The sequence below is a fragment of the Primulina tabacum genome, unplaced genomic scaffold (genome assembly GCF_025594145.1).
Source record: "Primulina tabacum isolate GXHZ01 unplaced genomic scaffold, ASM2559414v2 Contig777, whole genome shotgun sequence".
Lineage (NCBI taxonomy): Eukaryota > Viridiplantae > Streptophyta > Magnoliopsida > Lamiales > Gesneriaceae > Primulina > Primulina tabacum.
In genome coordinates, this window is record NW_027459905.1 from 43,376 (window position 1) to 55,703 (window position 12,328).

General features: G+C 35.3%; 3 protein-coding genes across 4 annotated transcripts; all 3 read right to left on the reverse strand.

Moving 5' to 3' along the window:
* Positions 1-926: 926 nt before the first annotated feature.
* Positions 927-3,559, reverse strand: LOC142534994 (F-box protein At4g35930-like). The gene is given in 6 exon segments (XM_075641646.1): positions 927-1,409; positions 1,536-1,645; positions 1,739-1,813; positions 2,657-2,838; positions 2,841-3,134; positions 3,441-3,559. Coding segments are annotated over 5 exon segments (837 nt in total). The 5' UTR covers positions 3,049-3,134; positions 3,441-3,559; the 3' UTR covers positions 927-1,147.
* Positions 3,560-4,859: 1,300 nt separating this feature from the next.
* On the reverse strand, positions 4,860-7,731 carry LOC142534990 (rac-like GTP-binding protein ARAC6). Of its 2 annotated transcripts, none has more exons than XM_075641640.1 (8): positions 7,625-7,731; positions 7,172-7,437; positions 6,753-6,840; positions 6,502-6,611; positions 6,319-6,382; positions 5,517-5,581; positions 5,320-5,385; positions 4,860-5,217 (listed from the first exon to the last, which is right to left on the reverse strand). In XM_075641640.1, exons 2-8 carry the CDS (start codon positions 7,268-7,270, stop codon positions 5,116-5,118), a joined length of 594 nt encoding a protein of 197 aa, XP_075497755.1. In that variant the 5' UTR covers positions 7,271-7,437; positions 7,625-7,731; the 3' UTR covers positions 4,860-5,115. The 2 variants fall into 2 exon arrangements, with proteins under 2 accessions (XP_075497755.1, XP_075497756.1); XM_075641641.1 differs by having other exon boundaries at positions 7,630-7,679.
* Positions 7,732-9,113: 1,382 nt separating this feature from the next.
* LOC142534989 (3-dehydroquinate synthase, chloroplastic-like) lies at positions 9,114-11,445 on the reverse strand. Its single transcript, XM_075641639.1, has 7 exons — positions 11,107-11,445; positions 10,848-11,015; positions 10,527-10,753; positions 10,097-10,220; positions 9,880-9,942; positions 9,519-9,662; positions 9,114-9,432 (listed from the first exon to the last, which is right to left on the reverse strand). The coding sequence occupies exons 1-7, from the start codon at positions 11,428-11,430 to the stop codon at positions 9,301-9,303; spliced, it is 1,182 nt and encodes a 393-aa protein (XP_075497754.1). The 5' UTR covers positions 11,431-11,445; the 3' UTR covers positions 9,114-9,300.
* Positions 11,446-12,328: the final 883 nt, after the last annotated feature.

The following is a 12,328-nucleotide window of genomic DNA, read 5'->3' on the forward strand; positions in this document are numbered from 1 at the left end:
CCTTATCATAGCACAATTTTAGTACAAGGAAATGAATCCCTCTCTCTTTATTCTTAGGTAATGAAAATGTTCTTTGTTTATGGAAAATCAATTTAAAATAGGAAGGTTTAAGTATTTCTAATAGAATAAGAAAACATGAATGAAAAATATTTTAAAGATTCGTCTTGTCTTGTTAACCAGTTGAATACGACTACTGTGTTAGATCTATCAGTCTTACTAATGCACTTGCACATTATAATCAGTTGGGAGGATTCAAATCGATTGGGCAATATCTTTGTAGATGACTTCCGAAGAAGTTTTTTGGTATGAGACACACTGAATTCTTCAAAACGACTTATCCCACATTGTGTTTGGAAACCTCTTTCTCCAAATCAGCTAAGATTGGGCTTTGATGCAGTATTTGATGTATCATGATTCATGTAACTAGTTCGACGTTGGTGCATTAGTTCGTGATCCACAAGGGTTTTAGACTGTTCAAACAGTAATTCAACCGATTGAAATCATGGTCCAGATGGTATTTTAGTATAGAAGTTCAATCACTTCTTGATTCGGCAGATTTCCTATCACTGCGGCAAACGAGTCAGCATATTGTCTAGCTAGTGAAGCGCTATCTTCTTTATCGAATATTGAATGGTTCAATGGTGGTATTCCACCTTTGCTGTTTGAAGTGTATTATGACTTGCTGAGACAATCTTGATGAATGTTGTATTTTTTTTAAAAAAAATTCCTAAAAGCATATTGCTAATAATTAATATGAAAAATTAGAAGTCGATACAAGGCGAGGCCTAATTTTTTATGATTATTATTATTTAAAGACATAGACCACGAGTCTACAAGAATGTATTGATTATAATGTGCATGCTAAGATAGTTGAAAATCCAATACTAAAATAAAAAAATCCAAAAAAACTGTACATATTGCTAATATGTTACATTATTCACCTCAAGAACCAAATACTACTAACCAATCTAAATCTAACAGAATCTTTAGGCCCCAAAATTCACAAGCACCTAAATTGACTACAAAAATTTCACCAGGCCGGCCTACTCCAAATCTCCAGAAACTATACCAAAAGCAATCATGCCAATGTTCTAGCTATACACATATATGGAACAAAAACAATAACAGAAAACAACCATAGCAAAAATCAACGAAGATTGTTTTGCGCAACTGCTTGACACAGTTCATCCTCGTAGAATAGGGCTCTATTAGAAGCCAAGGATTTGCAGACAGGTTTCGGCAAAAACGATGGCACCAAACATTTTGAAGAAAATGGGGATTCTTGGAAGAGAACAGCTGCAATTTGGCGCATCTCAGTGCATTTTAGACGAGAAGGGGGACGAGGGCCATGCTTCGGTGCCTTGGGTGAGTGTGGACTGCCAATCCACACTCCTTTTCCACCTCCCTTGCTGCAAATGGTTCCAATATGTTTCAACATTTGGTGTTTATAGTAGACTTCTTAAGGGGAAACAAAATATTATCCATTGACCATGACTGATTTAAATTAAAAACAAAAAAGAAACAAACAAAGAAACCTCCGAAAGGGCCAATGATCAGTCGGTAGTGGAGTTGTTATTTTTAGCATCTCTTGCCTTGCTCTATCTGGAGTGGTGTAATTAAAGTGGAATTGCCTCGCTATAACGACCTGGACCAGTCAAATCATTAAATAGATGTCATCGTGTTACTTTAAAAATAAAGTGGCAGGGTAAATAACAAAGTGTTATGGAATAGAACTTACTGCCTTCCTAATTTTTTCAGAGACATGGAAAACTGCTCTGAGTTGATCATGGTGGAGGTGGCAAAGTATTTTGACCTTCATGATAATATACTAGTTAAACACAGATCCTTAGAAATTAAGAAACAGATGTTCAGGAACAGTAGATTACAACTAAGCTGATAAAAAAATGCACGGCAAAGGAAAATTCAGGAAATACTGATCCTAAAGAAACATGTATCTACTTGTTTGAGAGTCAAGATATCAATGTGCTTCCACGTCTTTAGAGAGAAGAGTTTCCGTAGTGCTTCGTTCTTTTATTTTGCAATTTCAGATTTTTTATAGAGTCAAGAAACACTTGTGGTAACTAGAAAACACTTTGGAGCAAGAAAGGGGATTCCAAATATGATTTGTTAAACAAATACATAAATTCCTCAAAAGTCGGGGTAACGTGCAATAGCTGTTTTTATTAACCATGCCAACTCAAAACATGTTTTCCGGAAATCTTAAGTATTTTTTAATTAGTGATCAGTCATCAACGACATATAAGCTCTCTCAGAGGAACATTTGCAAGTCTATTTAGTAAATCTGTACATCAGAAGTTTGGGGTTGTAAAACAATAACAAGACAAAGTATTTTGAAAAATGGCATTTAATCCAAAATGACAGAGTTATCCAAGTACAGCATTGTAAAAAGAACCAAAAGAATCAGCAAGTTCACAACTTTTGACTTCAAAGTGAAAATACATGACAAACAGCAATGGTCCAAGGAATCTGTATGCGCCGGTGAAGAAATTGGCAACTACTCTAACAGCCAACAAAGAGACTCTAACACTCCAACAAATAGACAGAAGGAATATGTCAGCAGAAAAACCTACATTGTCGAATATTTGCACAATTCACACATAGCATTGTTAAGCTAAAGAGTGAAGTTAATAGATACCAGTAAATCAATTGGAAGAGACTCCAGCCTTGACTCAAAAACATGTTCTGCGGCACAAGGCGTCTTTGGAGTTCTCTGTAAATTATTCTGATTAAGTACATCACTATGCCCATTTCCTGGAGCGAACTCGAATCTCTCAGGCGACAAAAGTTTGGGGCTTTTATCAATGTTCTTATTTAGAAGATCTTGACATCATCGCCTGCAGTGTGCTTGGAATCTACAACCCCGACTCTTTTCTTCCCAAGGTCCATCCAAGACTTAGAAGCTGATGCCTTGCTATTTCTAAGCTGGGCAAGAGCCCCCGGCTTCAAATACTTATTGTTTGTATTTTTCGACTTTCTTTTCTGTCTCCCACTTCTGGACTGCCTTTCATTTGACGACACCTTCCCCATTGTTTGAATCTCTTACTTCTCAAGGATGATAACTCTCAAATTTAGATTACCTTTCATCGAACCATTCACAACCAAAATCAGCACCACTGAAATAACCAATTACAAAGCAAATTCTGAGACCCTCTATACAACAAAACTGCGAAACGGTACCCATTTCAGCTAAATCATTTTCTTCATCGCGTAAAAATCAAGCAGTCATAATCAGCAGGAAAAAAAAAACTACACGTGATAGATACACGATAGGAAAGCCATTGCCACATGACAAACACAATCAAAACATACAACAAACATAACACAATCATCAGAATCCTAAATACATATTTTTGAAAAACACAGAGACCAATCAAATAAACTTAATCAAGCCAAAAAAATCGAGAATTCAGATGAAAAACCTTCACTAATCCTTCTGAAAACAGAGCCATAAGCAGAAACCGAAGAAAAATTAAGAACAAAAAGAATATTTAAGGAAGAGAGGACGGGGAAAAAGGAGGGAAATGAGAGAGACGTAAGCAGCTTGTTTTTGGGGGAAAATTTTTGAAATATATTTGTGCCCGCCAATTCTTTGGGGAACAATTTCGAATAACTGCATAAAGATAAACGTGGCGTGATATTATTGGTGGGACCTGAGCAGCATTTGGCGTAAATTGCGGAGGACAAAATATTAAATATTTTTTTTTATGCAAAATTCATTTATTTTTATTAATTTTTGTTTTTAGAGTTAGTTTCCTTTACTTTATTGGTTTGAATAGTTTTGGATTTTTTAAAATTAAATCTGGGTTTTATATTTCCACAATCTGGGTCAAATGCCCCTGGCTCTATTATTATTTTTATAAGTTCAATATCTCGTTTCAAATATCTTGATTTTTTTTTTTTGGATTGACATATGAATTTCAAATCAACACTATAAAATTTTAAATCATTTCAACAATAATTTTAGAAAATTTCAAATGCACCAAGCATAAATTGTTGTTTGAAATATATTCCAAAATATTTATCAAATCAATATATTCTCCAAATTAAATACATCAATCAAAACACATAATAAGATCATATGAATTTCACATATTTCATGGAATCAGGGAGATATACTCTATATTTAAAAATCCAAAAATCTTTATTTGAAAATTTTAAAATTACTAAAATAGTTTCTTTATATTTATCCAGAATTTTGAATTTTTAAATGTGTGAAATTTTTTTATGAGAAGTTATAAAAAATTAAATAATAATCTAAACAATATCACATTATGCCTGCAACGCATGTTTAGTGGCGCTAGCTAGGAGTACGGATAGAGGTAATTTTTTTTATTTAAAAAAGTTATCTTTTGAAATCTGTACGGATAGGGTTTTAACCAAAATTGTCAGCAAAAAGTGTAATTAAATATTAAAAGTCAAAGGACTGAAATTGTAAATATAAGGGGCCACGTGTGTTTGGGAATTAAGTATATCTAATATTATTTCGAGGCCTTAAAAGTTAAAACCGATGGAATTGTGACGAAATATAATCTAAAAAGTAGATTTGGATTCTCTCTCTTTTTTATGAAAAAGAAAGTGGTTGTGATCCACCGAGAATCTTATCCGACCAAACTTTATTCTGTTTCTCAAGAAAAGAGACATGTTGGCCAATGAAATGAAATACATAAACTATAAAGTAGTGCAGCCGGTCGGCGTCTTAGTGTGTAGGAAATAATAATAACAGATAAAATATATAAGTATGGCCAAAAAATTGTACTATTTCGTTTCCATTCCCGTGAGTGGATAGCATGTCAAGCATTGGTCAAATAAGTGGTCAGCATGATCATGGTACAAAGGACGGATGCAAGAACAATTAACATTAACCACCAACTCAACAATTTTCTTGGTCCAGTTAACAAGAGAAAACAAATGAAAACACAATGGGCAAGTGACTAGATATGACTTAACAATTCGGGTTTAAGCCATCTATACGAATTGCTAGAACTTGGGGCAAGCGAAGGCAGACTACGGTTCCTACTTTGAGGAGGGAAAAGCACATGAAGTTGATGGAGGAGAACAATGGTGGGTTATTGTCCTTATTGTGCCTAATGCTGATCACAATATAGAACAGGCCTTTTGAGCCTTATTCTTCTTTTTCTTTTGCTTGGGTGGCTGGAGCACGACTTTGATAGCAGCATCGAAAACTGCTTTGACATTCTGTTGGGAAAACATAATGGGGTAAATGAGTACAGAGCGTTGAAAGAGTGACGGGTACGAATAAAAGAAACTAGAAAGTTGAATATTGAATCTTGAGAATACCTGTTGTGTTTTTGAACTACATTCAATGTAAGCAGGAGAACCAATCATCTTTTTCAGCTCCTCCCCCTGCACGTTTGAGATATGGCATTATAATCATGTTCAGAAATAGGAAGAAGAAAAGATGATTTTAGTCTTTTTTTGTTTAGAATTAATCAGGAAAGTAGATGGCAAAGAGAGCAGCATAGGTGAAGCCTCACCTGTACGGTAGTGATCGGTACAGCGCCTGGATGGTCAACAAAGAACTGCTTGTCATCCCGAAGATCTGAATCCGACAAACTCATTCAATGATCAACAAATAAAATCTTCATTTAAAGTATAAGCAATATTCATTTTTGAACGAGTAACACAATTGTGCCATAAGAGAATCCTACAATTGTTTAACTTACACCATATAAGATCATAAAACACCATATGCAACAACCAAATACTCGCAAAAATACTTCTTATAGAGCTCTACAGACTCATTCAGAAAAGAGAAATCATAAACACAAAAGCATAGCACAAAATTGTCAAAAAACATTAACACAGCATCCAAGGAAGCACTGACAAAGCTCCCATAATTCCAATCAAGCTGTTTGTTTTCTTCTACGTGCAATTTAATCAGAGGGGGAAATTTTTTTAAAAGTAAACATTATGGATGGAAACATGGTATCTTGAAATTTTTAAAAGAACAAGAGCCTAAAATCTGAGCATCACTTAACTTGAAACTGACATCACAAAAAACAGTAATACAAACAATGAAAAAGGACAGAGCATAACTACTTCCTAATTTTCAGTACATTAATTTCCAAAGAATATAACGTATCACAACTAAAAGAACCTAGCCTACGAGAAATGCCGTAACCTTTTGTGCTATAGCTAAAGCATGGCAGCAACAGATCTACTACTAACTGCACCTACAAATTATGTCCACGACAGCATCTCTGTCCATTTTTATTTATTTGTAACTGTTGGGGTTTGTGCTGAGGCAGGGAAGAGAGATAAACAAAGAAACCTTACCTAGTTTTGTACCAACGAGAACGATAGGGACACCGGGTGCATAATGCTTCAATTCGGGAATCCACTGGAAAAAAATTAACAGAATGATCTCAGAAAGCCAAGAAAAAGTGAAGCGCATAAAAGTAAATGGTAAAGAAGGAAATGGAGTAAAAGAAAATCTTTAGAGAACATTCCATGAATTACCTTTTTGGAAACATTTTCGTAGCTGGCTTTGCTAATGAGAGAAAATGCTAAAATGAAAACATCAGCGCCACGATAACTCAAAGGTCTTAATCTGTTATAGTCTTCCTGTCCTGTTTCATAAAATGAAAATTGCAGGTTCATAAATTATAACAGCTATACTTCAAGATGGAAACATTTCTAAATTTCCGTATTGAACCCCGTGCATAAGAAATTTTGGAAGAATAGTTATCAAGAAAGATATATCTAGTTACCTGCAGTATCCCAGAGGCCTAGGTTAACAGTGCTCCCGTTAACGACCACATTTGCACTAAAATTGTCGAATACGGTGGGCACATAATCCTGTTTGATTTAAATAATAAAATAAAGATGTTAAACAGATTGCAAATCATACATTTAAAAATGTTATTCATTACCTATCTGAAATAATCTACATACGGAAAAAACCAACAAGCAACATTCAATCAAAACTGATCTGAGGTTCTCTTTCGAAGATTTAACAATACACATTCTTCCACAAGATGCAACGTCACAAGTAAGCAGATATCTTTCCTTCCCATCAACAGACAAGAAACGGAAACGCAAGCTCAGATTTTTTCACCTCATTTCACCAACTTCTCAAGATTTACTGAATGTCAAGAAACGATAAGGAACGAGAAAAGGGTGTACATACCGTGGGGAAGGTATTACTGGTGTAGGAAATCAAGAGACAGGTCTTGCCAACGGCACCATCGCCCACCGTCACACACTTGATGAATCTCGACGCACTCATTCTTCAGATGGAAAATCGCACCACCTTCCTTCACACACACACACACACCGTCCACCTCTCAGATCTTCTCCAGAAGACCTGATGCCGCACGCGATTATCAATTTACACCCAATGACACATAATAAAAGACAACATAGATTCACAAGCTCCCCTTTCAATCGAAAAACCTGTCAACACACCGAGAAAAACTGTCAAATTCAAACCCTAACCCTAAGATCGGAAGAAGAAAACGAGAACCGTCGAGGGGAATGAGAGAACATGGGGGGATCGAGATCCAGAGAGAGAGAGAAAAATGGAGGTTCAATGGAAGTGAGAGAATTGAAAATGCGGGGAGAAATCTAGTGAAATGGCTACCTTACTTTAGCCGGGAAATGCTGTCATTGAATCGTTCTCCATTTTTCTAATTTCTATCCCCGATTTTCCAGCGGGGAAGAAAATATCACTGGGCCGATGGACCCGGAATAACAGGCCTAAATTTGCCGTCGGGCTTAGGGCATTTGCATCTGCGTTAAGACTTCGTTTTTAGTTGGGCTATGACAATTGGGTCCCAACTTGTTCCAACTTTTATATCTTGGTGAACTGAGTTTTTTATATTTTAAATTTGAAATAGAGACACGTAAAACTACTAAAATATGCATTTCGAGTGAATTATTTTAATTATGTTCACTCTCGTACTTTGTAATAATTTTTAAATTTATGATTATATGAGATTCAAATAATTTTTGTTAGTGAATTACGATAATATTGCTTTTTTCGATGACTAGTATAAGTAAACAGGGTATAATAAAAAACACATCATACACCAAATAAATAAATAAGACAAAAAAACCATGTGAGAGAGATCTCCGATCCAATCCAATCTGATTTATGAAAAATATTAAATTTTATGTCCAACCTATTATTTTTCGCTGTAAAAACATTTTTTTGGTTAAAAATTATGAAGAAATATTGCGTGAATTATTATTTTTTTGTAAAAAATATATTGTATAATATATTTTATTCGAGTTAAAAGTATTACAATTCTATGCACACACAAATTATTTTTGACTTCATGAAAGCCCCTGAATTCAACAATGCTCATAGAGGTGAAGCCCAAAAACATTATAAATATCTCTATCATTTTATTATAGGACAAAAACTTGTGTGAGACAATTTCACGGGTCGTATTTTGTTAGACGGATATCTTATTTGGGTTATCCATAGGGATAACTCGTCTCACGGATAAAGATTCGTGAGACCGTATCACAAGAAACTTACTATTATTATAATCATTTGCTCTTCTTTTTTAAAGTTTTCATCGGATAATCGCTAACCTGAGCGTTTGAGAGCTTTCATCAGTATCCTGCATCTCCTAAAGCTTGCTCGTGACGTAGGTGAAGACCCATACAGCTAATTGTTTGGAGTTGTTTGAGTATTAGCTGAAGGCCGGAGATGCCAACTACTGGTCTCCTCAAATCGGATAATATCATTTTTTGACCGTATCAAGCACTAATTCCTCAAAGGACATTCATGCTTGTGATTAAAAATGGTATTAGAAACTGTCAATTTTGTATACGCGTTTCCTATTTTTATTTTCTTTTTTCAGGTATGGCAAATGTACATTTACCCACGGATTAATAGATAATTCATTACGGGGCCAATTTTTGGCAACCAAAATAAAACGTAAAGTCTAATGGACTTCCCCAATAGTGTGCGTATCTACATATACATATATGTGTGTATGTGTGCGCATACGCCCGTGCGACTTATAATATTTTGAAATTATTTTAAAAAATGAAAAATGAGATGTCTCAATTGGAATATAAAGTCTCTAGGCGAAAATTGATTGGTAACCATCAGCTAATTAGTCATCAATGAGAACATCTAATATTACAATACGTGAGGTCTTTTACACAAAACTCTCAGTAATGGTACAAGAAACACCTCATAAAGAAACAAGGAAAATGAGTTCACATAGAAGAATAGATGAAGTTGGCAAGCAAAATTACACACACAAGGACAATGGTTAAATAGCTACAAGCAAGATCAAATCAGGACTTGCAAAATGCACGCAACGTGTCGTCGAGGGCCTGCCTGTCGTACTCACCGGTGAAGACACAACTGCCGAGTGGACCTTTCAACAGAATAAGCCTTAACAAACCATCGGCTACCTTCTTATCCACCTGCATTTCATAAAGCAGCATTACACCAAGAACAAAAACGTGAATGTTAACGAGAGTTGTATGTGTTTGACTTTGTCCTTTCTTACCGCCATCACAGATTTAAACATGTCTACACTCATGGATTCTGCGGGGGCTGTGGGTAACTTGGCTCGTTGAAAGATATTATACACCCGTTTTACCAGTGAATCGTCAATCCAGCCGAGTCGGCGAGACATGTCAACTGCCATGACCTGAAATTGTAAAATATGGCATCCTTGAGCATAACCGCATAAATAAATTTGTAACCAACCAGTTAAAGCCAGTGGCGGAAAATTTGTTTTCTTAGGAGTTTCTAGGTTTGTATCATACAGGGGAGTAGGAGTTCATTCATGAGGCTAAAAAAGAGCGCAAATCAATAATATGAAACTGTTATAGTCTATAGAAATTAGAAAGTAACAACCTACATACCGTGCCAGCAGCAACTGCTTCCCCGTGAAGCCACTGCCCATATCCCACACCAGTCTCAATAGCCTGTGAATATCAGTGGATATCTCATCAGAAAATGACTTAATGCATAAAATTTAGAATTCAGGAGTGTGGCTGCATTTCACAAGGAAAATCGCATGTCGTGACTGTATTTCTAAAAGTAAATATCATCCGTCAGATATCAAATTATCACACTCACGTGACCAAAAGTGTGACCCAAGTTCAATGTTGCCCTCAATCCACTTTCCTTCTCATCTAGGGACACAACCTCAGCCTTATTTTCGCACGACCGCTTGATAGCATAGGTAAATGCTCTGGAATCCCTGCAGACGAGATAGCCCTTTTATATTACAGGCCAAATCATCACAAACGAAACCACATACTTACGGACAACAGATAAACAAATCTTCTATACAAAAAAAATATATATATATATATTCTATACAAAAGCAGTGAGATTTTCATCTATTTCACTCATTTTATGCAGCTACTCTTTGATTAACGTAGGTCTCAGTAATTTAGCGAGGTTTCATTCAACTATTTTTTTATTTCAACGTCCAACGAACAAATCACATCTTGCCGTTTTAATGGCAACATGAATATGCAACAAACGACTAAATAAATTATACCTTGCCATAAGTGCCTGCATGTTATTTTCCTGCCACTCAAAAAATTCGGCATCTCGAATAAGCCCATATTTAATAACTTCTGCAAGCCCAGATGCTAGTTCTCGATCCGGTAATGTGTTCAAAGTGTCAGTGTCTATGAGCACACATTGTGGTTGGTAGAATGCTCCAATCATATTTTTACCAAGTGGGTGGTTGATTCCAGTTTTACCCCCAACCGAAGAATCTACCTGAGGTGAGAAACATAGCAGAATAACAGTGAAAACTAAATGCTGTAAAATATGATGAACCATCCGAGATGCAATTAGTCTAACAGCGCCATACCTGTGCCATGACAGTGGTAGGAATCTGAATGAAATTTACTCCACGCAGGTAAGAAGCCGCGGCATAGCCACACATGTCACCAATGACTCCACCACCAAGAGCCACAAATGTACAGCGTCGGTCCATTCGTGACTCAATTGCTTTATCAAAAACCTTCATGAGAGTATCCTATGAAAACATAAAATAATGCCAATGCACCTAAGTTGCCGTTGATTAATTGATTCCAGATGACAGTGTCCTAAAAACATAGGATACTTACCATGTTCTTATATTGCTCTCCATCAGGCAAAATTACGCTCTCAACTTTGACATTAGGGTTTCGGTCAGTTAAAGCCCAAATTGTTTTATCAAGATACAACGGAGCGATAGTAGTGTTGGTGACCACCAGGACTTGCTTGCCATGAACATGCCTATAATGTAATAAGTGACTTAACAGTAATCTTATTGTAATGAGATAACAAAGCAAAATCCAAACTCGAATCCTCTTTACATGAGGCGAAAGAAATTGGAAAAAAGTAAAGAATAAAAAAATTGAGAGCAAAACACAAAGAATAGCGATGGAAAAATATTGATATATTATCATAGTGATACAATAGATACTAGATTATCATTTTTTTCACTTTGTCTTTTGGCGTAAGTGAATGCATGGAAGAAGCCATGCCACTAACTAGTGGGCTAGGTCTCTCGTCACAGTGGAACAATCCAGTAGCAAAGGAACTTATTTAGATGCTCAATACATAATTAAGAAGTTCATAATGAATCCCATGAACATAGGCAAATAACAAAGATGCATAAATAACAATCAGAAGGTGGTCTTAAAAGTAAAGGGCCAGTATAAACCAGATACTCTAACAATGAAAATCAATTGGAAGAAGATACAGACATCGAGCACTTTAGTTTTTTTTCTCCCCACTATGCTTCATGAATAAGATATGGACATTTACGGAAAAGAAGACGACAAAAGAAAAAGAATTCCATAATGAAGAGGAATGATATATCATGGTAAACAGTTAGTTGTATAAAATTAGCAAAAGTTTATGACATTCTAACATATATAATAAAGCTGTTAATAAGTATAACTAAAACATTAAATCTGTGTTTTCACATTAAAATATTCTAAAAAATTCTGTGATATGGAACAAACAGGGTTTTTTTATCAAAATAATCACTATAGTTAAGTATTTTTCATGGGTTCATATTTTCCTGTTATTTTTTATATCAATTTTTATATAACATAATATTTACAGATGATATTTGGATTTGGACTGAAAATAAATTATGTCACTTCAAATAATTTATATTTCCTTGAACCAATCACTACAATAATTTTAGAACTCATATGCAGGGAAACTTAAGCAGGGAAATACTCGGGTGAACAGGGTTGAGGTGAATTACTTCAAATATCATCGATAATCCACATTATGCTAAGTTACTTACTAGCACAGCCTTTCAGAAACAATTTGAATCACTAAAAACTAGTC

Bases quoted from the DNA above. Each gene is read 5' to 3' on its own strand.
- LOC142534989 (XM_075641639.1), bottom strand. From the start codon at position 11,430: ATGATAATATATCAATATTTTTCCATCGCTATTCTTTGTGTTTTGCTC. The intron at 9,663-9,879 runs GTATGTAGGTTG...TTACAATTTCAG, and splicing joins AAGCAGTTGCTGCTGGCACG to GTCATGGCAGTTGACATGTC. The intron at 9,433-9,518 runs GTAAGAAAGGAC...TATGAAATGCAG, and splicing joins TGTTTAAATCTGTGATGGCG to GTGGATAAGAAGGTAGCCGA.
- LOC142534990 (XM_075641640.1), bottom strand. From the start codon at position 7,270: ATGAGTGCGTCGAGATTCATCAAGTGTGTGACGGTGGGCGATGGTGCC. The intron at 6,612-6,752 runs GTAACTAGATAT...TTTATGAAACAG, and splicing joins AGGCCTCTGGGATACTGCAG to GACAGGAAGACTATAACAGA. The intron at 5,218-5,319 runs GTATTCTCAAGA...TTTTCCCAACAG, and splicing joins GTAGTTCAAAAACACAACAG to AATGTCAAAGCAGTTTTCGA.